Source organism: Crocodylus porosus, unplaced genomic scaffold (genome assembly GCF_001723895.1).
Source record: "Crocodylus porosus isolate Cpor-Errol unplaced genomic scaffold, CroPor_comp1, whole genome shotgun sequence".
Classification (NCBI taxonomy): Eukaryota; Metazoa; Chordata; order Crocodylia; family Crocodylidae; genus Crocodylus; species Crocodylus porosus.
Window position 1 is genome coordinate 5565913 of NW_017728939.1, and position 26902 is coordinate 5592814.

Sequence of the window (26902 nt, forward strand, 5' to 3'; positions counted from 1 at the left end):
CCACAGCTGGGGTCTGCCTGGTACAGGGGAATGTCCCTACTGGGGTCTTTTTGCTCCCATGCAGCCCAGCTCATTGGGCTGGCATTAGCTCAGCCCAGCTTCCTCCCCAGCCCCCCACCTCCAAGAGTGGAGGTGGAGTAGGGGAGGAATGCACCAGGCCCAGCTTGTCACCGCCCCCCACTCTCCCGTCATGGTCTGCCCATCATGGGGAGAAGGAGGAGGGGGAAACCCCCACTGGGAGCTTTTCATCTCCCTGCAGCCTGGCTCACTGGGCTGGGATCAGCTCAGCCCTGTCCCCTCTCCAACTCCTGCCTGTGAGAGGCAGGGGCTGGGGGGGTGGGGGTGGGGATGATCAGCTCAGCCCCATCCCCTTCCCAGGAGGGGGTGCAGCTCATCCCCACCTGGCTCACTGGCCTGCAGGGTTATGAAAGACCCCTGGTAGGAGCTTTCACCACCCCACCCCATCCTGGGCAGACCCCAGCTGGGTGTATTCCCCTCTCTGCCCCCCTGCCTCTCACAGGTGGGGGGGCTGGGGAGGGGGCAGGGCTGAGCTGATCCAACCCCAGCCCAGTGAGCTGGGCTACAGGGGAGCAAAAACCTCAGTAGGGTCTTTCCCCCACACTGGGCAGACCCTGGCTGGGACGGACAGTGCCAGGCTCCTTGTGTGCATTCCTGTGGGGAGGAAGCAGTGATGAGCCAATCAGAGCCCTGTTACCCAAGCTGCAGGGGGTGAAAAGCCCCCAGTTGGGGTCTTTCCCTCATTCCAGGCAGATCCCAGGCGGGGGGGCCAGAGCCAGGTAGCGTGTTCCCCGTCCCTACTACCCTCTCAGGGGCAGGGGCTGGGGAGAGATTCTGCTGGCTTGCCTCTCCCTGTGGCTGACAGCGGGGTGGTGGGGGAAATAGCATGTGTCCAGCAGCCAATCAGGCCTGGGCTGCCACTGGGCTTGGGTCAGCAGCCTTAGCCAGCTGACCATGAAGAGGTGGTGTGCGTGAGTGTCCCCAGGCTCCTGGCCTGGGCCAGTGCAGGCTACTGCCTGTCTTGACCACCCAAACACAGCCTCTTACTGGTTCAAGCTACTCAGCTTAGAAAAACCTGAGAAGACTGGACCTTGGGCTTTTTGAACTTCTGTACGTAGCCCCAGTATTTCAGTGTCCTGCTCTGAGTAGCTGGCTTCCTGGTAGACTTTTTAGAAGTAAATGGTCAGGGCACTCAGCGCTGCTGCTCCCTTCCAAGTTCAGACTGGGGGATCAGACATGGGGTGGCAGTGTCCAGGACCCAGGGGTTTTGCTGGTCAACCCCACTGATTAGCTGATCTGCAGGACTTGGCAGGGCATGGGGTGCAGTGTCCCAGCTACAAGGCCAGCACAACTCTAGCTCAGCTGACAGGAAAAGTTGTCCACTGCCCAGTGTTCAACCTCTCACTCCACAACAATAGCCGTCCAGGTGCATACATAGGGTTACGTGCATTCTAGAGCTATAAGCATAATAGTTTATAAGTGCCTGTGCATGCGCACACACACACACACGACAGAAGCAGTAGCAAACGAAATGTTGGTGAAAAGCTTTAGTTTTTCTTGGTGAAATACATTAGTGTTATTCAAATATCTAACATTTGTAGTCATTCCAATTGTGTATGCTCTGGAAAAGAATGTTACTTTTGGTTCAATCTTATTGGCCAATTTTTTAAACCTTGCTTTCAACCAAGATAAACAACTAGGTGGAATTATGCAGATAAAACAAAAGGCAAAGGAAGTTACCTGCAGAAGTAACCATTTTAACTCTGTATGCTGATAAGCAGTTAACTGAACAAAACAGTTCAGTTTTTCCTAAGTTATTTGTGCTCTCTATCATCTCAGCTGAAGATCTCAAGGACTTGCACAGCGCACAGGGAGTAATTTTTGCTGACTTCTGTGGAAAGAATAAAATAGGTCATTTATCTAGAACTTTAATATGCAAATTAACCCACCTCATAGAGAATATGTGTATAAAAATGAAAGCCAGTCTGTCTGAAATAAGATTTCTCAAGAAATTACAGTAGTATTTAGAGTATAAATTCCTCTCTATCATTGTAATTTTGTCTTCAGGCATTTTGGTTATATCTAAATGATCTCTCACATTACTGCTAAGACAGGTGTGTTTAAATATTCCCAGTTTTGGCACTAGGATGTCTCAAGCCTGCTATAACACAAATCATAATTCCTCATATCCAGTAGGGTATCTGTCAGTGCCTAGAACACTACTAACATTTACTGTTAAAATATCACTAAGGTTGATAAGCAACATCTCTATTTTACAGATGGAGGCAAAGAGAAATCAAGTGGCATGCCCAGAGAGGGTCAGTAGAAGAGATGAGAATAAACCATTTCTACCTCCCTTTAAGTATTAGGTCACCTTATGCAAGCAGCATAAAGGCAAATATCCCAAGCAAACCTAGGAAGAACTGAAGCCTGCTATTAACAACTTCTAGTCTTTATATATGAAAATCTATCCTTATGAATTCAAATAGCTTTCAATCCATGGCATATCTGACATAAGTATCAAAAAAGTACCTGTTTGTATGCCGTGACACATGTTGAACTACAGAACTTTTTTGACTGGCCTTCTATTTGAAGCATGTGGCACTGGCCAGAGCCACTATAACAGTAGCCCCCACAGTTCTCGCAGCAGTTCATAGTCAAATTATTAGCAGAACGGAACTTCGAGAAGCAGGCGTCACTGCAGAGCTTGTGTACAACGTTCTGGTAATTCACTTCATGTCTAATCTGAAAAACCCCCCCCAAATAATACAGAATTTGGTGTCAGAGGCATTTAAACTGTTCTGATTTGCAGGAAGTTCAAATAAAAAAAGCAGAAGACTGCACATAAATTACCACTGCATTCTTCTGGCACATGCTGCACTTGGTTGAAATGCTGTTAGTGTGAATAGTAACAACAGGTTTTCTTTTCAGTTCATATGTGGAGAGACACGACTGGCTGCAGAAATCCTTACTGGAGTTTGTATTGTCGAACTGGGCAGTGATTACATCCTTTGGATTTAAAATGTCTCTATAATAATGGAAACAAAGAATACATTTCAGCTTCATATCAGCCTCCCATAGACAAACCATATTCTTTAGAACTAAGATAATTGATTTAAACTGAAGTTTTCTCTGTGCTGATTTACATGAATGACTTCAGGCATTTTTGGAGGGCAGGGGGAGGGGTAATGCAACAATAGTTTTTAGTTATCTTCCAAAAGAAAGGTCAACTCTCATTGATTGGTAATCTCTGAAATAGTGTAAAACACTGTATTTAGTTGCAAACCAGTAAGTTTTACATTTCTCTTTGCTGTGAGGGAGGATACAATTTATCTATACGTACTTACCTAAGCAACTAGATAGTTTAATATACATTTATTCAGATTCTTAATTTTTACATATTATATTAGAAAGTGGTAACATCTTAATTTTATAGGAAGATGAGTATTTTACTTGTGATCCGTGTTAAGATGCATTCAGATTAGAATAAAATTAAAATGCATAAAAAATTAAAAACTGTTTATATTAGATATATAAAAGTACTTTAAAAAGTGCTACATGTAAGAAAGCAGCAACAGTTCAGCAAAACCTGTTTTCCACTGACACTTAACTGTTTTAATAAATATGTAATTAGTACATTAAACATTGTTTCTGGTCACTTTATTCTAAAAATGTTAAGAGTAGACCTGTCTCCTATATTTTGTTTGCTTCCTCCAATCTATGATTTAAAATGAATTGCCCTGGTATTACAACTTCCAATCAACTGGCCTGCTAACTATCAACAGACTAGACATTGAATTGAATTAAACTAAAATGAACAAATTCTCTCTTTGTACCTCCAGAAGAAGCTACTCCTGTAAGAAGGCATTTCTATACTTCAGCTATACTTTCAGGAACTTAACCCATGACTTCCACCACCTCTGAGGATAAATTTTCTTTAACATTCTGGTAAAATAAGACAAATATCAACTTTATTTTTTTATTTAAATGATTTTGAGTATAATAAGTTTAGGGTGCAATGTAGGCTGATATAAGTTTAAATTTTCAGAAGGCAAGTTTGTACTTAATATAAATAAATGATTCATTAATTGTTTTTATTCAGCCTGTCTGGAAGAGAAAAAGTGTTATGATAAGAAAGACTTTCATACCTTTGTGGGCTTACTTTAGATAGACCAGTCTTTTTCAGCCATAATTTGAAGAGTGTCTAACCCAGCAAAATACAACAAAATGGCCTTCCTGGTTTAAAATCTTATTTTCAAGGATGGATTTGTGTGTAACTACTTTAAAGATCATCCAAAGTTACATGCTTTATAAATTAACATAAAGTAACAACTAAACAAATTGTTATTCTGCTTTTAAATTCAGTAAAGCGAAGAGAGATATAAGCTATGCATGATAAATTTCAGAATGCAGGATACCTGAATTAAAATTTGAAGGAGTTCTTTTAAAAAGATCTATACTGATCAGAGGGGAAGAAAAAACCTACAAAAAGAATGCAATTCCATCACCCCACGTTGACTTGACCACTACTGTTCCAATTCTTCCTCCATTGTCCTCTTCTGCTGCTCTACTTGAGAGAGTTACTTGCTGGATTTACTTGCTAGCCTTTCTTTTCTTCCCCTTCCTATCTGTTCCTGTACACTCTGCACCTATTTTGACTAAATTGCCTTAAAGTTTCCTAGGGAACAATCTTTTATCTCAATGTTTAGGTTGGAAGGATACATGCAGTAAATGTTTAAAACAGCACCACATATCTTACAGAGAACTAATTCTTTACCCATAAATGCAGATTACAGATAAGACAACTGGACATTCATATGTGAAATTTTACAGTGATGCATCAAATACTTAAAATAATAAATTGCCAATTTATTTTTTATGTTAAGCCGACCTTGTAAATCTGAGGGTAACAAATCTGTTGCCGGAAGTTGGAAAGTAATTTAAAAACAAAGGTGCACTCATTTTGCAAAATGACTTTCCTAACTAAAAACATAACTATGAAGAATTCCCCTTGATAAGCAAATCCTGCCACAATTCAGTTGTGAGGTTATTAATTTGTCTCAAGTTACAGTATATTAATACTGATGGTAGTTTGAACAGAGACTCCCAAAATCTCTCTTAGGTTAGCTTGGAAATAGTTTTTTGTCACAACACTGCTTATAACAATTAAAACTGGTTCTAGAGCAGGAGAGAAATTCTGGCTCAAAATTTTAACAGGACTGTAAAACAGAGGCTTACTTATTATCCAGGGGAGGTTTTTTCCCAATTATGCAGATAAGGGAAGGTTGATTTTTCCATACTGGGCCAAGGAAGCAAGCATATGAGACTTGAGACCTATTATGCCCCATGTCAAAATAAATGTTTTGTGTTCAATAATGCCATTGCTTTGCAGTTTAGCAGAGATTAACAAATATTACATAGTGCTAAAGTGCTAACGGTGTGCCCTGAAATGACTTTTCTAGTCATAGAAAAACCAAGTCTTGTGGAATGGAGAGCTTATACTCTTTGTGAAGACTAGATTGGAATACTTCAATTTTCAGTCAATCTCACGAAATCTGATCCAAACATTCAACTACTAAAATGTGACTTCAAACTTATTAAAGCCAAAGTAATTTTTTTAAGATGAAAGAATCACATTAAATGTGAAATGAGTAAGATTATGTAAGACTGCATTATCTGAGGGGGAAACTCAGTATGTCTTCAGGTATACATTTTTATTGCAGTTAATTTTTAATGCAAATAAAAAGGTATGAACTTCTGGGTGAGAGGTCTAAAAAGCATACCATATTTTCTCACATATAACACCCCCTCAACTATTATATACATCTTGTTTTTTGAAAGGCAGAATAAAAAAAAGGTATTTCCTTACAGTAAGTAACTAAGTATCAGTGGCTAGGGAGCAAAGCCTGCTCCATGTTCTGTTTCCTGTGGATGGCTGAAGATTTTACTTTCATTTTTCTGCTGGTAAGCAGTAGAAACTGCTCTTACTGTATTTCTCACAAAAATGTGCACTCCAATTTCCAGCAGTTTTTGCCAATGTATTGTATGCAAGAAAACTATGGTAGACAGAAAAGGTTTAAAAGCATATATAGCTGCATAATACAGTCCTTGTCCACCAACAGGAAAGTGAGCTCACACTACCATTTGCAGGCAGTTCAGTCAACAGAGAAAGAAACATTTTTCATCAGTGGAAGTGAGTGGGCACTATGGGAACAAGATAGTGACAATTAGCAAGCTAAATTTTCTTTAAAAATATGATGCCATTTGTCTGAATATTAGTGGATAGAGCAAGAAACTAAAATGATGCCCTACTTCGAGCAACTTGAGCAGGTTTTCTTGGTAGAAGCTGGTGGACGAGAAGCTGGAACAGTATATCCAGTGAGGCACAGTGTGGAGCAGAAGAGCTGAGTCGAGCCTTTCCTCTGGTATGCCGTTTGCCCCTTCTGGAGGATTTTTTTACAGCCAGAACAGGAAACCCGAATGGCCGTGGTTGGAACTGAAGGAAGCATTTTATTTACACCAGAGGATGCCACAGCAGGCTGGAAACCTGATGTCAGCTGTGGAGCTAGAAAAACAAGAAAAAGTATATACTACCAGCTAAAATGCACTGAGTTAACTTCTTCCCTGAAGTGAGACTTCAGGACTGCATAAGCTATGCAAATGTATGTGGCTTGTGCTGGCCTTCTGCATGGCAGCAAGTTTCACCCATTGCTAAAATTAAATCTGCCCTATCAGATTAAGTACTTGATTCTAAAGAATTTTGTAATCTCCAACCACAGATATTCCAAAGTGTCTAAATCAAACCAGACTTCATTTCTACTGCAGTTAGAAATAACAAATGTGGAATGTAATAGATGTGTACAATTTTAACTAAGTTTGGTCTCTCCTGTTCCTTACCAAGAGGGCTGCCACTGACTGAAAATACAGCGCTGATTTTCAGCTCCCCTTCCTGAGTTTTTGGCTGCTGACCATATTCCTAAAAGCAAAAGGGGGGGAAAGAAAGAACAAACAGACTTAGTTGAACATTTTGAACACAAAACTATCCATTGCAACCACTGCACTCTTTTCCCCAACTGTATTTTTTGGACTGCAAAGAGGCTTTATGCTTTCCTGGAGGATGCATTTACCTTAAGTTTTTGCAAACAATGTTCAATAACTTGTTTCTCAGAGCACCTTATGGTCCTGATGGCAACCCTGAAATTTGATAGGACCTATTCTGTTCAAAGTCCTTTACATATTTGAGCAGGGTACAAATTGTTACAAAGTACAAGATGGGACCAAGAATTCTTATACCCCTGAGCAGTTTATGAACTTATCAGGCAGATAACTTAGGTTTGTTACAATGTGAGCAATAGGTAACACAATGGTGTTACCCAGGTTAAACAATACATGCATTCATTCGTTACATGCAAGTGAAATGCATGATATATGAAATTTCAAACTATTTTCAAAACACACACACTGCATTTATTTCTCTCTAACAGGGAGGGAGCCCACAAAGCCAGACAAGATTTACCCAATTGCTTGGGGACACTAACACCTATGGACTACATGTTAAAAATTTCACAGCATTTCTCCTGAGTTAAGAGGGAAAATTGCAGAATTTCTTTGCTAAGATGATTAAATTAATTCTCTTTGGAATTCTCACAAAAGCCCCCAGAGGTACTAGTCCAGTTTGGTACTGATGGACTGCAACATTTAAAAAGGGGAAACCAAGGCTTTTGTGTGTCATTCACACAAACAGCATTTAAAAAAAAGTGTTAATATTCTCTCACGTGTGTGCTTTTTTACTGTAATAAAAACTGTAATGGTTTGCAAGTCTTAAAACTTTACAAGTCAACTGTAAGCAATTTTTAAAACAACTGAAACTATAGTGTTTACAGCAGCCACCCTCAGGATAGGAACTGGATCACATCCTAATGTCAATTGTGCAAGATTAAGCCCTTAGAGAGCATAAATTCATTGCAATGTATCTGAGCTGAAAGCTAGAAAGTTTCAGCCTTAAAAACAGTTTGTGCCAGAGTGCTCTGTATTTCAGACTGCAGGAAAAACATTCCAGATTGAACATAGCAAAATTAAATATACCTCATCACACTCCGTATTACCCTCCAGTAACAAATGAAGTTGATACCTGTAAAGTTTTACCCAATGGATGTGTGTGTCTGACAATTTAAATTTTGTGCCTCTTATTTTCCAAGTCTTCACTGACATGCATTAATATGACTTTTGATAAGCAAAGGACATCTTGCATTACATTCTGCCATATTCATGCAGCCTAAAATAAGGACCTGTCCATTATTAAATATATAAATTAATGACATACTTTTATAGTGAGTCCCAAAAGAGACACAGAGTTAAAAATCCAGTTTAGGGTTATCGTGGATACCAAACAGCATGTCAGAGAGTAAACAAAATTCAGGAATAATACAAAACATTTAGACAAAAACTGGGGGGGGGCAAAATGAAAACTGTTACATGGATATTACACAAACAAGAAGTGTGGCAAAACCTAAACAATTTGCTACAAATAATCTGCTCAGTGTTAATCAGTATATAGCAAGTTTTTCTTTACACTTATCCATGTGTGACACAGTTGTTCACTTGGAACTGACAGGCACCAGGGAGCAGCTTTTAAAGTATTTTCAGACAAGAAACAGATAGGAAGAATAAAATAGGCACACACAAAAGAAGAGGAAGATACAACAAGGCATGGAGATCAAACAGAAAAATCAAAACAAGAACAGAGCCAGAAGAGAGGCACCAAACTCATGAGATAGATGGACAGTGTCTGCAAGCCGTAACTTTTATATCATCTTAGACAGGGGGCATGTCTACACATATGCTTTAATGTGCATGAAAGCATCGCAAAAAACCATGCTCTTTAGTTAATGTGGATTAAAATAAGCTAATGGGCCTTCTTCTAGTACCTCACAATGGAAGGCTCTTTTACATGTTCTCCAGGGGTGGCGTGGGTGCGGCGCTTTGAACAGAGTGGCTCCAAGAGCAGCTCTAAATAAAGCACCGCTGTCTCTCATGTTTCAGCATCCCCGTACTTAAAAATCATGGTGGAGGGCACTTAAACTAAAGCTCATTCAATGAACTTTAGTTCAAGCACCCCTGCTGCCATTTTTAAGCACAGGGATACTGATACACGAGATGCAGGAGGCTGGGGTACAGTAACTGCCATGCTCCATCAGACTTGATTAATCGAATTAAGCCACCAGGTTAAATCACCTATTTAACCTGGGTAACTGATTAATCGAGTCTGCTCTGACGTACTGGAATTTTAGCTTGTCAGAGCAGCCTCCGCACTCGTGTATAGGCACCCAAAAGGTACTAGATTTAATGTGCACTACCTAAAGCACATTAATGAATGTGTTGACATCCCCAGAGAATATTATTTTGATCCCTAATGTGCTATATTTGTTTTCTCAACATTAAGTGATCACAGTGCACATGATACATACACAGGTCTCTCGTTCACAAAAGCATTATACAAACACTACCAATGAGTACAATAATACAAGCATTACCTATGAGGCAAGTATCAATCATATTATATATAGTACAACTGAGGTCAATAGAAATGATTTGCTTAGAATCACAAAATGAACCAGTAACAAAGAAAGATTGGAATTTTTAAGATGTGGACATTTAGCACTGTATTCAGTCCATTAGACCAGGGATTCTTAAATTTTACAACCACTACACATTACTTCTGTAATCACCAAAAATTCCACGAATTCTGGTCTTAATTCAGAAAAGCCTGCTAGCACATACTATAAACTGAAATCAGTAAGAGCTTTTAAAAATTTCTTTTAAAAACTGTTCTTAGCCCTTAATGCTTGGAAATAAAACCATTAAGATCAAAATAAAAGTTGTAACAATTTACAATTTTTTTTCAGGAAAATATGAATTATACTTAGAATAGGGGTGGCCAACCTGAGGCATTTATGCCAAAGTGGCATGGGCAGCCTGAATTGACACTCGGGGAGGGTCGGGGCTAATTTGTGGCACACCTGCTCAAAAGGCTGGCTCCAGCTGCTTCAGGGTTTTTAAACATGATATTGTCATAGGCTGAACTAAAAGCGTCTATTCTGGCTGTAAATGTTACAATAAACCATGTTAAAAATGACATATCACAGCAATTTTTTACTTAACTGAAACAGCATGATATTTTCAAGAATATGGTGTCATGAGAGAGGGGAAAATAATTAGTTTGGGTTTGCTGGTGGTAAAAGAAAGAGCCTTTCTATTAAATTGTATTGCTTCTCAAGGTTAAGTTTCAACCAACAACTCAAGTTCAGGATTTAATCCTTACCCAGTTTCTGGGATAAAAACCAAAGTATGAAACAGAAAGGCACACTTACCTCAGAGTTATCTGGTTCATCTTTAATTTTGTCTAATAGTCCCTGGGGTGCTGCTATAGCTTTATCATATTCATCATCCAAAGGCTCTTCTTTAATTCTAATGCTTGGTGTAAAGGAATTCCCCAGTTCTTGTCCAATGGGTTCCTTACTAGAAAATAGGTAGCTAGACTCCTGACACACAAGAGTATGGAAAAGAATTACAAACACACCTAATGTTTAAATTACATTTTTTAAAATGGCTGTTTCCTCCCTTCCCTAAAACACTTTCTCCTTGTAAACAATACAACACCCACTTTAAAGTGGTAGGCTCATAGAAATTATAGGGAGAAATCACAACCCCACCTTGGTCAACTCCCAAGATTTCACTTATTCTGTACTTTCTTTCATAGAATAAATTAGCAAAATACAACTATTCTACTGATATCGCTCATTCAGAGACAGGATCAGTAAAATTAAAATAATCAGCATTTGAATTTGCCAGGTAGTAAAACTATCTAAGGAGACAAAAAGTGCATGTTCATTATAAGATATTCTTCATCACGTCTGAGGAGTAAAAGCCAGCACAGCATAGTTTTTATGCCTCAGACCTGATGAAGAATGTCTTTCATTCAAAAGCTTGTCTAAACTCTATCCCAACTGTGCATTTGGTCACCTTACAAAATCTTTGCTTCTTACTTAATTCCTGGACCATCACAGCTACGACACCACACTAACACTACCATACTTGTTATAAAATATTCACTTTAAAAAAGTTTGTATCTTAAACGCCACAAAATATGTTGCTAGACTCACAGAAGTAAGAAGCGTGATGCCATAGCTTACCCTGAAATTCGATTCTGGAGCTTGTGGTGCTAACTGTGTCCGAATTGTTTCTTCTACTTGATTAGTAACTGTGGAAAATATTTACATTAAATGTAAATTAATACAGTTTTTAGAGGAGTAACTGCTTGGTATCTCTTAAGGGTCTCATATCAATGTCCATCTCTACAATGCCTAAGAACCTCCCTAGTATTAAAGTATTAAAACCAACTAAACCAAATGGCTCCCTCTTCTCCCCCAGAAAGTCAGGAGAGAGTGCTTAAGGGGAACTGAATGTTTTCAGCATTCCACTTGGTAATTAATTCCCCATTTCAATGAAATGTTCATAAAATACTGAAGCAAACTTCCTTCCCTGTGATTCTCTGCCTCCCAAAGTGAACCAGTGAATTCTGATGATCCTGCCATGTTTCTGACTTAATATTTATATCTGGCTGTGGATATTCCAAAACAGAAGTATTCATCCAGCTTTTTCTTGCTTTTCTGCCTTTTGCATTTTCATCACCTGAAAGGTACTAGCTTACTAATATCCTGGAAAATGAACTTTGAGAATAATCATTTGATATGTTAAAATATACTGGGTCTCCTACAACATTCTAAAAACAAACATTTACCCTAACATATAGCCTAAGTTTGTAAAAGCATTGCTTGCAAAATATTTATTAAGGTACAAGGATTTGCGAGTGTGTGACCAAGCATACATAATGGTACACGAGAGCTTTACGCCTTGCAGAACGTCAATAAGCAATAGTCAGGAACAATTTATTCCTGGACCAGCCCTACAGTTACCTCTCCTATTTCCCGAGTTAAACTGTATATTCAATTCAGGTTGCCCAGTTTTTATCGAGTTTGGCATGGCATCCTATGTTGTGCTGTGGCTTCTAGAGCCTGGCAAGTTTGAAATAGGTGAATGGACCAGGTATCTTTCAGGATTCCTTAGCTAGGGAACAGATTCAAAGGCAACACCTTGGCTTTTCCATGCTGGCTGGGGAAAGGGGCTACATGAAGCAAATTCCTGTTTCTTTGGTCCTAGCAAGTGGGTCTTTAAGCTGCTGCCTGCATCACTTCTGGGAGGCACCAATGAGTTTCAATACCACTACGAAATGCACATATCAACTGTGAAAGGCATCAATCAATTCATTACTTACAAAAAACTTGTTTTTCTTTTTATAGTAAACTGCACATTTAATATCTCTGCAACATAGTTGTATTTTTTTTGTTAAATATAAAGCATAGATCAAACTATAAAACACTTTCAAAAAGGCGTTTTGCAGAATCTTGACCGCACTGAAGACTTACTGATTTAAACTTCATCCTCTTTGTGTTTTAAAAACAAATCTCAAGGAGGAGGTAGATGTATAAAGAGTTATTCAATCACAGACTAAAGAAAACTTGTTCGAACATCACATTAAGAAAGTCTAAAATGACACTCACTTCCTTTTGGGGGAAGCAACCAAACTGGGGTTTAGGTTGTGGTTTTCAAAAGGAACTTAAGGAGGTAAGACATCAAATACCCTTAGGCCTCTCTAAAAATTTTAGCTTTAAAAAAAAAAAAACGGTTAGATTTTGGGCCTTGTAAAATGTTTTCCCTGCATTCAGCTGGACATGTTATGCTCATAAAGAAAATGCATTTAATAACTTGTGTTAATGCTGAGCTATAGCTATTTCTCTTTTTCCCGTTACCCTATATAGCTATTTCTGTGGGTCCAACTGTTACCTGTTTTATCATGGAAACTGCTTTTCAATCTGGAATCCATCTCCTTAGGGATTTTTTCCAAACGTTTTTCCCGTTCTTGAAAAGGTCCTTCTCTGTTTTTCTCCTTTGTTGAAAAAGTCTCCTTGCCATTATCTCTTGTTATGCTAAAATCTTTCCGAATTGACTTAAAAATAGGGCCTTGGTCAAATGGTGAAGCGAGGTCCTTTTGGATTGCATTTTGTATTTGAATTTCTTTTTCACTGTCCAACTCATGTTCTGTAACTCTTTTCCCCTCTCCCAAGCTATCTTCAGCGTGAATCACAGAAGGGAGACCGTCCTTTGGAGAGAAATTCGGATCGTCCTCATTGTCACTCCCAACAACTGGAATCCCGGCAAGATCCCCAGAGTTCAGAAAATAATCATCCTCATCCAGCAGTGAGTTTGCCGATCCTGCTCGATTCTGCATTCCATAGGATATGCCATCAAGGGCAGGTGCTAGGTTGTGATCCGTGTCCTCAGACATCTCTGCATCCAAGATATCACCACCTAGAAAGAGGTAAAAAGACTGGGATTTTCAAAAATACCAGGTTTGGGTTTAACAAGCAATATTCATCCAATACTAAACTTCAGCTCATTCTTAAGTATATTTAAATTAAAGGAGTGCTTACATTTCTCTGTAAGGTCAAAAACTGCATCAGATTTGTCTTCGAACTGTAAGAAACAAACATTACAATCATTACAATACATCCCATATGATCAAAATAATGTACACTACAACAAATTAGCACTCCCCTCCTCAATGCTGAATTCAGAATCATAGAAAATTAGGGTTGGAAGGGACCTCAGGAGGCCATCGAGTTTAACCCCCTACTCAAAGCAGCACCACCCCCAGCTAGATTATTTTAACCAAGGCTTTGCCTAGCCGGGTCTTAAAGAACTTGAGGATGGAGATTCCACCACCTCTTTAGGTAACCTGTTCCAGTGCTTCGCCACCCTCCTAGTGAGAAAGTTTTTCCTAATATCCAACCTAAACCCCCTTTCTGTAAATGTTGCTCCTTGTTTTGTCATTTGCCACCACTGAGAACGGTCCAGCTCCATGCTCTTGGGAACCACTCATCAGGTAGCTGAAGACTGCTATTAAATGCTCTCTCAGTCTTCTCTTCTTCAGACTAAATTAGCCTAGTTCCCTCAGCCTCTCTTCATAAGTCATGTGCCCCTAGCCATTTTTGTTGCTCTCCGCTGGACTCTCCAATCGGTCCACATCCTTTCCATAGTGGGGCCCTAAAATGGACACAGTACTCCAGATGTGGCCTCACCAGTGCCGAACAGAGGGAAAGAATCACTTCCCTTGACCTGCTGACAACGCTCCTACCAATGCAGCCCAGTATGCTGCTAGCCTTCTTGGCAACAAGGGCACACTGCTGGCTCATATTCGGTTTATTGCAAAGCTGCGGCCCAGCTAGCCAGCCCCCAGCCTGTACTGAAGCATGGGATTGTTCCACCCTAAGTACAGGACTTTGTACTTGTCCTTATTGAACACCTCATTGATCCTTATTTTGTGAGTTACAATTAATATGAACTGCAACATGGCTACATTCAAAGTTACAAAAAAAATTCCACTTATTTACTCGTTTTGTAGGGTATAGAAAAAGCATACAATGGAGATTTAGAATTAATATGGTCTCTCTTCACGTTACAAAAGGTCAAAACTTCCATTTCCACATGAAAGAATTTCTAAACAAATAAAGATGGGGGATTCTAATCTGGTCCAAATTAGTTTTCTTTTCATATTGAAATACCATAGTGACAGGCACAATATGAATAGGGAAGTATCAGCACACAGAACTGCCACTGATCTTATTGGCTGCCTAGTTACAAAAACTACTTTAGTTATTCTGCCTAGAGGATCCTTCCTTTTCTGTATGGCTGAAATACAAACTAATTTCTAGTTTCAAAGAATTATAAGCCTCTCAATGTCACTAAAGCTGAGAAAGGGACAATGCTTCTTTTTCTCCCAGATGTGTTTTCATTAAGCATTTCCTGATAGATGTTAAAACTGATAGCATCCTTAGAAACTTTCAAAGCAAATGTGCCAACAACTAGAACAGGGGTTGGCAACATTTTTGGACAGAGTGCCAAAAACACCCCAACCTCGACTTGTAAGATGTTGGCGTGCTAGGGATGGATGGCAGGGGAGCCGTGAGGGGTCCCATGCTTGTTGGTAGTACAGCCCTGGCTTCTGTCGTGCTGTCTGCGCTCATGCACCCACTGCCAGCAACAAGCCAGGCTGGGACTCGGCAGACCTCAGCGCAGCAGCTTGCAGCCTTCCTGCCACCCGCTGCAAGCAACCCAGGCTCCATTGCAGGCGGCAGGGGCCCACTTAGAGCCCAGGCTGGCTGGGGCAGGCAGCTGGGAGGCTGCAAATTTCTGCACTGAGGTCTGTGGAGCCCCAGGCCAGCTTGTTGCTGGCAGCAGAAGCACACATGCCTCTGGGTGGACTGGGGGGCTGCGAGGGGCCCAATCCTCATTGTCGCAATCCCAAGCCCCTTCCCTGCCAACTGCCGTGAGCAAAATGCCTTCACATGCCACACTCTGGCAAACATGTTGGGGGTTGCCCACCCCTGAACTAGAACACCCCACAGAATTATTTCTTCTGCTAACATCACCTTTCTTTTCAGTGAAAAAGATGGCTGCTTACAGACGTAAAAAAAACTCCAAAAAAAGTGCTTTACTTTAAACTTGGTTCACCCCGTGCCGAACCCAGTGAATGTCCAGAAGAGATCTCATGTTAGTTTGACCTGGCTCACCCAATGACTCTATAGATCAGGCGCTTCGGCAGGGCTTTTTTGGTGCTTTATCCAATGGCTGATTGAATCAGCTTTAGAGAAAAGCCCTAAAAAGCCCCGCTGAAGCACATGATATATGGAGACGCTGTGGAGCTGGGTCAAACTAATGCTTTGCTTCTTGTGACGTGGGGGGATGGAGCGGGTTTACATGTCTGTCAGCAGCCGATAATACTTTTTAAGCCCCATTTGCTATTTTAAAGGCATTCTAAATATTTGTCCTTTGCCATGTCTCTAGTTTGACACTGCTTTCCTGCAAGGTCATAGCTGCTCTTCAACTATTACGCCACATTAAGAAAAGTTGCAGAAGTTTATTGAAAGCAATAAATCTTATATTTTCATTGAACTTCCAAGCCTGTTTACATATCACTGCTGCTCCCAACCACGGTACACCGAGACATTACCCACAAAATTCTGTGACAGCTCACAGCCAGAAAAGACTGAAAATAAAAAACACAGGTTGGACAGGAAGGCAAAGCAGGTTGCTGCCTTCCTCATGTTACTTGCTCAGTCCTGTAGGTAGAGTCTGAGCTATCAAAGATTGGGGACCACTGCATCACAAGATGGGGCTTCTGCATGATTGCTGCAGGATGGTTAACCCTCCCAGATTATTCCTAGGACAAGGTGATATCATATTATTTTATATCTCATCTGACCGATGACAGGACATCATATCTTCTTTCTTGTATAAGTTAAGAGAGAACAAAGACAGACTACGCTTCTTCAGCTCTTCAAGCTTTTGGGCTTTTACAATGTTGGGAGGTTGGTTTGTTCTTCAGGAAAATAATGAATGCACCAGAGAGACCTTACTGGCGGGACATTTTAGGTTTCCAGTGGGAGAGAAGAGGTATCTCTCACATTTTTTTGAGTTATATTAACTTTTGAGGTGCTTCTTGGGCTCTTTGAGAGGCAATTCTGGGAGAACATTAAATTTTATTAGTAAATGTTATGAGTCATGAACCAAAAAGATGACAAAGCCAGAAGGGAAATAAAGAGTGCTCAAGTGAAGCACTAACGTAAAAGGGATGGGGGTGAGGAGGGGAATGCAACTAGGTTACAGAAAATACAAAAGTTAGCCAACTGAGGGATGGGGAAAGGGAGGGAAGGGGTCGTGACACAGAGAGAAAGAGGATAGATACACATGAGACCATACAATGGTCTAATTGTGGAGGGGGTAGGTTGAAAAAGTTTCTCAGGTCTTATAGAGTCTTATCGCAGGGGTCCTCTTCGGGTGGAATGGAGTGGTCCATCGTTGAAGATTCCTTTCGGAGACCATCAGGTGCAGAGGGGGATTCAGGCAGTTCCCTTCTGCACCTGATGGGACTTCTGGGTCCGGTAGCAGTCGGTCTGGTGGGGTTGGTATACTGGCGATGGACGGTGATGTGCTCGAGGTAGATGTCACAGGACCAACGGATGATGCTGGACACCATGAGGTGGCACATCAGCTTGGCGTAGAGGCAGGAGATACTGCAGGCATGCAGGGCACTTTCATTGCTGGGGTCCCAGGCTCTGAGCGTTCTCATGATGAGCGCATCAACTATCATGTCATGGACACGGCCCCTCAGTATGTGGGCCAGTGGGGCATATTTCTCCCACTTGCAAGCCCAGGTGATGGTGAAAGCTCGGTGCCAGTTCTCAAAAGGGGATGGTGACATCCATGATCATGATCTTCTTGGCCTCCTCATTTGTGATGGCGATGTTGGGGCGCATCTGGCTCTCCAGCCTAGGATGGTGCAGTTCATGGAGCTCTCCCCCGCTGCGGCAGGGATGGCCTTCACCAAGTGGTCCTGGACAGCATTGTGGCAGAGCTGCCAGGCTCTGGTGTTTCTACATTGCATCACAATCCTTGTTAGTCACCTTTCATGTTTGTCCAGGCCTCTCCTGGTCCCAGACCCTTTATCAGCCAATAATACATGGAAGTCCTATAGTTCGTGAAGGCTGAAGTGTCAGAATCCAGCTACTTCCACTCCATGACTACTCACCCTCCACAGAATTTAACCAGCATTACTGTACACAGAATCATAAAAGTATTTGAGATAAAGAAGCAGCCACAGATATGTGCCAAATGTGAAGGATGAGTTCTTTATGGACCTCAAAATGCCATGCTATTTTGTGGCTGACCTGACAGGGCATACAGATAATAATGAATGCCACATGAAGAATGCCGAAACTGGAAAACACTTCCATGTTTTGGTCACTGAAGTCTTTTGGAAATAAATGGCAGTTAAAATGTACTTCCTTTACTTTGTACACTTTGTGAGTCAAGGTCTACAAAGACACTAAAAGAAATGCTTCACTCAGTATGGATTGTGGATAATAAATACTTGTACAGCACCCTGCACAATGGGTGTTAATTGGAGCTTTAGGCATCAACATAAAACAAGGAAGGTCTTTTTCCTCAACTGACTTAAAATACTTGCATTAAAGACTGTTTAGAATGGGCCCACTATAATTAATTCAATCCCCAATTTACTTTCTGTATACTATATCACCTTCCAGACTTTTACAATGCTAGCTTTTAGTTGACACCTCTCTAAACAATCCTAATAGCTACTCATAAGAAAATCTTTTCATGCCTTTGATCTATTGTCCAACATCTAAGTGCAATTTCTTCTGTGTCATTTTTTTTTTGAGACAAGGTAACCCAAACTGAACACTGGATTACAATATTACAAGTAATTTTTCCATCTCATTCTTTATGCATCCTAAGATTGTTGTCTGTTTAAAAAAGTATGGCTGCACATAGAAAACAAATTTTCACTGAGCATCTAAAGAAATCCTGGCAGTGCCCTATTCCTGCAATTTCGGAGGACAGCTCTAGTTCTTAACACAACCCAACTCCAAGAGCTTATCTAAACCACTGCTCCTACTTCTGTGATCTGAATGGGGACTTTGTCTGCACACTGAAGGAATAAACCAGGAAATCTTGTGAGGTTCAGAGTAGATAGTCGGCTATACTCAGTCTCTTTCCTGAAGAGATGCCTATTTCTTCCTGTGTATCTATAAAATAAAATGTTCTCAACTTGTGATTCATTGAAAGTAGCACAGCACCACATTCTCCCTTTCCCCTTGTCGGCCATTTTGTTTGCACATGATTATAGAGAAGGGGGTTTGTTCTCCCCTCCTTGACCCCACCCCTGGCTGCTATAAAGGAATGTATTGATATAGAGAAATATCTTTTTCTTCGCCACAAAGGATCAGCAAATGTGTGATCTTCCAAAATTGAGATTAAACTGCCTAATTCTCTCTAAAGGCAGAATCCTATGACATAATGAGTATGTTCAATTTACAAAGATAACCATAAAGATTATGCATATTCAGCACCTTGTATTAATCAGGTCTTAAAACCAGAAGTCTGCAGATTACCTACTGTAGCCTGCAACAGGAGAAGATTTCTGGTGTTTGTGGGCAATCTTAGGAAGTTCACGCTCAAACAACTGCTCTCAGTGGTACAAAATCCTTGGGGGATGGTGGGGGGAAGGTGTTCCAGATTATTTTAACTAAAACAGTCCTGTAGGTGTGTAACCAGAACAAAGGGCTGACTTCAAAGTTTGAGGTTCTTTTCATATCCAAATATTACAAATAACCAGAGAGCAATTTGCTCAGAGCATGTTAGGTGATCAATCACAAGAACTGGTTTGCAACCAGTACAAACTGTGATAATGATGATATAACCATCTCACAAGAAACGCAAAAGTCAAAATCCAAAAACAAAGTGCTGTTGTACTGAGCAACAGAACGGAATTAAAATAGCAGGATTTGAAATTACCATATTATGCCAAAATAGATGCATCATTATGATGCTGAAATTACTCACAGCAAGTGTAATTGGCAAGTAAGAACAGGAGGGAGGAAATTTTTTTCTTATAAAAAGCTGCCTCACCTGCAGTGCCCAAAAGCAGAGTTGGAAAGAAGCTGCAAAGTCAGACTAAATAAGCACCGGGGTTTTTATGGTCATATTTTAGCCTTACTTTAAGAATCCTAATGACAGTTAAGTCAGGTCTTAATGCAAGACTTTATGAATAACAAGTACTACTTACTAATATTCTCATGCCAAGTTATCACAGACCTCTTTGGGTGCGTCTATGGGTAGCCTATTTTCCCCTCAATCTTGTATATGTTGGAAGGAATACTGTGCTATAGTTAAAGCAATGATCAGATGTGCTCTCCTAGTACAATATTACACAGTAATTCTATTTTAAGATCTACTGCTCCAATTGCAGCTAATTTTCTCATGCAAAATACTTCGCATTAAACCACTTTTTCTTTTTTGACACTGACTTTACTTTGCTTAAAGTTTATTCCACCAAGCCTCTGGCAGAGGTAATGTGTCCTAGTGATCCAAGCATGAAACTAGAGTCCAGTGGGCATGTCTACATGAGACGCTCAGTGCGCTGTTGTTACTGTGCAGTCATTTAGTACTTGCATAACCAAGTACCAAATGACTGTGCAGTAGGGTCTTGGCACAGCTGCCTGGTGATACTTATTGCGCAGTAGCTCGTTACTACCATGCAGGAGTGCTGTGTCATGGTCTGTGCTGGGGATGCTACTGCGCAGTAAGCGTCTTGTCTAGACGTACCCAGTAATCCCCAAACTCTAACTGCTCAGCCAGTAACTTATACTACCTTAAAGTTAACTTGAACTCTGTACCTCAGTTTCCCCATGTACTATAAGGATTCAGCACTTCATGGTGCTGTTATGAAAATTACTTAATATACGTAAAGCTTATGAACATGTGAGTTGCTGCATTTATACTGCGTATTACTTTAGAGCCCAGATCCTATTGCTTAGGAGCTTGAAGACATTCTACAAAAAGCAATTTGTGTTCATATCAGGAGTGCATGAAACATGGGGTACCCTACACACTGAAAATCAGTGACCCATATCTATCACCCATACTCTCTGATGAGGAATATTCATTATAACTGACAGCAGCTACCTCCAGACAACTAACCATATTCTAGGTAAATACATGTGTAGACACACTTAGTGTTTATGTGCGCCTAAACTTAATGCGCCTTTGCTTTAGGCACATTAAAATGATTCAGGCGTGTGTTTACATGTAGATGCACTAATGCACATTAAGATGTATTAAATTTAGGCATTAATAACTAAGTCGCATTAGCACGTGCAGACATGCTAATGCGCATTAACGCAGTGTCTACACATGCGCTAATGTGACTTAGCTATTTGCGCCTAATTTGATACCTGCTTTATGCAGGTATCAAATTTAGGCTAGCATAGCTTTAAATCACCATTTTTAAGGTGCATTAAGAGTGCACATGTGTAGACACATGCCCTTAATGTGCCCTAAAAATGGTGATTTTAGGCTAAGCTCCCTTAAAAGAGGCATATGTAGATGCACCTACTCTGACACTGTATAAGGAGGGAGCACATCAGATGACTGAAATTCCAAGTGTATTTCCAAAAGCAAGTTTAATACATTAAAGCAATATGCAGAATTGTTATACTATTTTGCAAGCCAAATAACTTTCTAAAAGTGAGGCTATTTATTGTATTATTAATATACAGCATGATACTTTTAAAAATGCACTTAATACAATAGGCATTACTTGAATTTATGCCTAGGACCAACAGATTCTAAAACTAACAAAATTTAAATACCACTATTGTTTAGAATTGAGATGTTTTAGAAGAATCAGAATTAATTAATGATTTTGCCCAGGCAGCAAAGAGACTACATTAATCAATACTTTGCATATCCACATTGTAACCAGAACAGTGGTCTGCACACGTATACACATTATAAATTTGGCCAGGTGTTTCTGGAAACAGAATTTCTGAAGATGATAACAGTGTACTAACATCTAGCAAAATAAAAGGTTTAACACATTTGTCAGATTTATTAAAATGAAAATACAGCTTGGATTTATTCATTTTTTTCCATCTAAACAAAAACACTGCTGTGTCAAATGTATTTTATTTAATTTTGACATTTGTCAAAATTATTTACTAAACACAGGGAAGCTCACCACCTGCCCCTTATTTGCCTGGCACAGGTGGCAGAAGGGCACTGACTGGAGCTTAGCACTGATTTGTACTAATTAACCCTGAACTCCCCATTGCAGTGGTATCCAAAACTGTAGCAGTATAACAACATCCATAAAACCAAACATTTAATTCATAGATCATTTTCGTGCAGTTCAAGAATGATGCTACTCTGAGACTGGAAATGTCACTTTGCAAAAACAGCAAGTCAAACACATTTTGAAATATAACCATCGGGTTCACACCTTCATCTCTTTCTTGGTTTCTTTTCCCCAAATAATCTTTAAGGCCCGACATGAAGAACAGTGCTAAGAAAACTTCAACTGGAACCCTGTCCCCGCCCAAAACAAAACAAAACACAGAAAAAGACACCTATTGATACCTTGATTTTCTACCTCTTGTAGTTTCTCTGTTCCCATATGCCACAGCATATACTGCAACTTTGGAACCCATTAAAAGTTTTTATAGAAGGCAGATTTTTAAAAGTAGTTCAAAATCTAATTAACATTCTTGAACTCGGGTATAAAAGGGTCAGGAAGTGCTCCCTGAGCCCAGGCACATGACTTTGCTGGAAGATGTTAGGCACTCAGCCAACTGCTCTGCCTCTCCTAGATTTGAAACCTGTGCAGCATAAACAGCAAACATTAATCAAGGGTCCTTCCTAGGGTTGCTTTTGCAGAATAACAGAGAGACCCATTGATTCATACCTTCAAAGCACCTACATAGTGAAGAGAGGAAAGGGTAACAAAGAGCCAGCCTGCTGCAAATACCTGCTACAGGAAAAGAAGCACTTCAACAGGAAGCGAACCCCTAGAGGTCACACGAGCCATAGAGATCTGCAAATAAGAGAGCCACAGAGTTGTGCACTGATGACTGCAATTCAGTCCTACAGAGCCCCCTAGCAGCCTCAGCTGCCTTGAGCTGGTGTCTCATTTCTGCCATTCACTTGCTGTGGGTGTACTTTCTGCATTATTTCTGAAAGTACTTTGTCCCTTGCATTTTAAAATATCAACTACATTCAAAGGTTGTTCAATACAAGCCTCTTTTAAAACAGATAAAATGCAAGAAAATTAAATTTAGTGCTAGGGAATTAGCAGTAGGTAACTGCAACAAGGCCTCAACATTTCTTCACGTGTTTGTTGGAGAAAATCTCCTTAGTTTGCCAGTTGGCTAAATAACTTATTTTCTAATACTATAAAACAGAATTAGTACATTTACTTTGGGAAAAGATGCAAAAGTACATTAATTTTAGAGGCAGAGGCCCTGACTGTACATGGTGCAAACGAAAACCTCTCATCCCTTCACAAGCCTGGGCTCAGGCATTTTTTTTAAATCAAGATTTTAGGCTACCTGTAATTAAATTGGGGCCGTGGCTATTGAGATCATCTGCAAATCCAATTAATGCTGTATACATGGTCAAAAAAAACTGGAAGGGCAGACATTTTTTCATTTTGTATTGCTCCTGATCTTGTTGCTGAAGAAATATTAAGCTTTATTTTATGCAAGAGTACTGGACATCTTAAGTATTAAAACCGTCAGAATGTGTAATAGTTTAAAGAGTGAGTCGCTAACGTGATAGTTCACACCTTCTAAATTGTGAATCGTACATTGCAAAGCACAAAAGGAGTGATCAGCTTACGTGCATTTTGTTCCATTCCACCTCATTTTTTCCCTGCAATTTTTTTTCAGTTCCCAAGTATCGTAGTTCACATAAAGCCTTAATCTACATTATGTTGTGGCAGAACACCCAATATAACTAAGTATCAGCTGGAGACAGCCCCCAACTAATATGTAGTCAAGCAAGTACGATTCCCCCACCTAAATGTACACACGCACTATTGAGTGTCTAACAAATGATTCAATATGCTTAGCCTGTACTTGCTAAGAAGCAAAAGGGATCCCTATTCCCATCAAGCAAGTCACCACAAAAACATGCGACAGAGGAAGAATCCTCTTGCTGGGCCCCCTATAGGAAGGAAGTGCCCTGCAGCAGTTTTCCGTTGATCTCAAAACCATCACTAGAGGGTACACTGATCTGAAGCCTGCAAGTTTAGCTGCATGGACTTCAGAAATGCTTGTAAAAAAATTTAATTTTTGTATTAGTTGTGTGTTAAACCCCTCTCTAGATGTTCATTTAACCCTAGTATTTTACTTTGATTACACACAGTTTGACAAAGCTTTGGCCAGGATGATCTAGATGGGGATGGTCCTGCTTTGAACAGGGGGTTGGACTAGGTGACCTCCTGAGGTTCCTTCCAACCATATCTTTCTATGATTTTATTAACCCATTAGAATGGTTGCATTTTCCATTTGCAAGTGTATGCATAGAAGGATCTGTTCACGTGAACAAATGAATGAGTTAACTTAGACAAGGGATATCGAAGATACAAGGCAAAGGCTGGATCTAGTCCGTGAAGCCCTATCATTTGGCCCATGGTGCTGCCTCCAGGGTCTCTCACTGGACCTGGCACGCTGTGTGCAGTGTGTGCCTGGATCAGTCCCCTATGCCAGACTGGGCCAGACCCAGCATCATACAGAATCCCGTGCCCAAAGCTGGTCTGTGGGCCCATATAGTCTGTGGACCAGCTCCACACTGCTTATTTAGCCTGAGGACCAGACCCATGTTACTGCCGGATGAGTTTGACACCTGCGACTTAGATGATTATGCCCTGTAAGATGCTGAACACCTTCTGCTCTCCCGTTAAGTCAACGAGAGTTGAGATTACTCAATGCCTCAATCATGTTATTGGAAAAAATGTGAAATGGACTAGTTGCGCCCAAGATACGGCTAGCCAATGCTTGGGACAACAAATACCAGTACACTGTTTGAGACCAGAGGACCCACACACCAGAATATAAGAGAAGTCAGATCTTGCTTTGCTCAATGTCTCCCCAAAGAGATCATGATAACCATGCTAGCAATTATTTTCTCAACACTTACGTTATGAAGAGAGTACCAGTTAATTACCGGACTTGTGATATATTGTTTTTGTTTCCTTCTGGTTTTGGTTCTAGTCTGCCCTCTCCCAAGATGCCTACACTTTGATGTTGTACGTAAATTAAAAGAACAGATGAATGCAGCATCCTCCTGTTGATGAAAAACTACACCAGGGGTTCTCTGACTTTCTCACATGGTCCATATGTTAGCAGGACCGCATTCGGGGCCCAGATCTTCAACCAGTAGGAAGTGTGCAGATTTCCTCCCTGCTCAAAACAGACCAGTGCAAACCAGAACAGTTGCAGGCTTGGAAAATAAGTGCTTACACATTTTAGCTGTCTTGGCTACACTCTTCATTTTTTAATAGAAAAAAGGTAATCAAGGCATCTACTTTAGCTCTTCAAGTTGTCTTCCCTGATTCAGTTTCCTTTTGCCTGTTCTGTCACATGGTCTGACCAAACGCGTGGTCTTCTCCTCCCTTGCTATCACTGCCATGAACACTCTTTCCTGCAGAGCTACAACTTTAGTTCCACTCTTGTTCCTCAGGTTGGCTCCTATTTCCGCTCTTCCTATAAAGAAGCAGTTCCTAGGAGAGACAGCTTTGCTCAGTACCCCAAATTGCGTCCAACTATTTTTACGTGCACTGTCTCTTCGTTTTGCATTGTAAAGAGATGGAATACATGTAAAAACAAGAAATGTTAGCACAGCTCTCAGCAAACCACTGGCATTTGTTTCATAGAAAAGTTTTGAATTGCTGACTACATAAATAAATGGTAGCATACAAACTGAACAGTCTGTATAAGATGCCTCCATAAAACTGGCTGACTTTAATATGAAGACCCTACAGGGACAAAAAGTCTACAATTTTCTCCTCCAGCACGTGGCTGCAACGACAGCATTCAAATTGATTGCTACCAAAGCCTGAAACTTTTTCATATATTGTGACACTCTCCAAAAATGCCTCTCTATGGCCAAGAGAAGAACTGAAGCAATTTCAGGGGTCATTAACAATACAGAAACACACTGTGTTGTCATCATCTGTGGTATGAAAGTCTGTGCTGCACTACTGCTCATACAAAGAGATATCGAGTTGGTCAACAGAATGGATATTTTAGAAAACAAGTTGCTAAAATTCTGCAAAAAATAGTAATAGCCTATATTCCTCTCAGAGACTGCCTGAAGAATTTTCTATTTATTTCTGTTTTCAGTACTCTTGTTTTAAAACTTTGAACGCAGGATCTCCTCCATTCTCTTTCCATTCCCTCAGGCTGCATGAATTATCTGTAAAAATAAAACTCTTCCCCTTACAATTAAAGGCAACAAGACCTGATTTCTAGTTTAACCTTACTCAGATTTTTCAGGATTATACATATTTATCAAAACAACACCTGTGTGTGCGTGTGCATGTGCATACATGTATATAAAACTATGCTGCGGTAGAATCATATTCTGAACGACACCAGCGTGGCTTCCTTAGTGCGTTATAGTTTGCAATATCAATAGCCCTCTAAAGCTTGCATGTATGTTTTCAAGGCAAATCATGAAAAATACATTTATATTAGGCAGGAAAGCAAACAACACAGAAGTGGGAACTGAAATTTTTCCAAAAAAGAATAGTAGACAAGTATAGCTTGGGTTAAAAACAATGTTCAATATAAAACCTTAACATAATGCTAACTTTTAATAAATAACGTGAACATATATATATGTGATTTCATTTTTTAACTGAACAGGAAAACTAACTTTATATTGCCTTGTCACAGCATTAGATTTAAGTTAGAAATCACAGTATTATGTTTAAATTGATGGTCCCAATTGGTGGTCACAGCAAAGTTTGAACTGTAAGTCGCCCAGGAACTTTCTTCTAACATGGTTCTCCAAAATTATCTTCTAATCTAAACTAAGAGGAAGCTGTCTTTAATTTTTTTAATATTACTATTATTGGATATGTTTAGTAAAAGGGCATGGTATTTTGGTTTGAGGGACAACGAGGGTACCGGGGGTTCATGTCCCAGACTGTCTGTGCCACGCTGGGTCAGTCTCCATGCTTCTCTGCAGCACAACTGCAGATTCCACTTTGTGGTTTATGAATATAATACATATGAAAGCAAAAAATACTATAAACGTACCATATGTTTTATCTGTCTCAAATGCTAATTTCAGGGGTTACTTTTTGTTTCCATTCCTGCCAAAGCAGTTCTTGTTTTATTTC

The 26902-nt window shown here is 40.2% G+C and overlaps 1 protein-coding gene across 5 annotated transcripts in view; it reads right to left on the reverse strand.

Moving 5' to 3' along the window:
* LOC109318469 (zinc finger MYM-type protein 4-like) overlaps positions 1-22528 on the reverse strand; it is a 52001-nt gene extending 29473 nt beyond the window's left edge. For 2 of the 5 annotated variants that reach the window (XM_019547759.1, XM_019547756.1), the window contains exons 1-10: positions 22460-22528; positions 13569-13611; positions 12922-13446; positions 11211-11278; positions 10389-10559; positions 6916-6994; positions 6331-6583; positions 2872-3046; positions 2551-2763; positions 1759-1909 (exon numbers count right to left, since the gene is read on the reverse strand). In XM_019547759.1, coding sequence (XP_019403304.1) covers positions 1759-1909; positions 2551-2763; positions 2872-3046; positions 6331-6583; positions 6916-6994; positions 10389-10559; positions 11211-11278; positions 12922-13423 — 1612 coding nt within the window. In that variant the 5' untranslated portion in view covers positions 13424-13446; positions 13569-13611; positions 22460-22528. The remainder of the gene's footprint in view (positions 1-1758; positions 1910-2550; positions 2764-2871; positions 3047-6330; positions 6584-6915; positions 6995-10388; positions 10560-11210; positions 11279-12921; positions 13447-13568; positions 13612-22459) is intronic. The other 3 variants (XM_019547758.1, XM_019547760.1, XM_019547757.1) reach the window with 3 other exon arrangements.
* Between the last annotated feature and the right edge of the window lie 4374 nt (positions 22529-26902).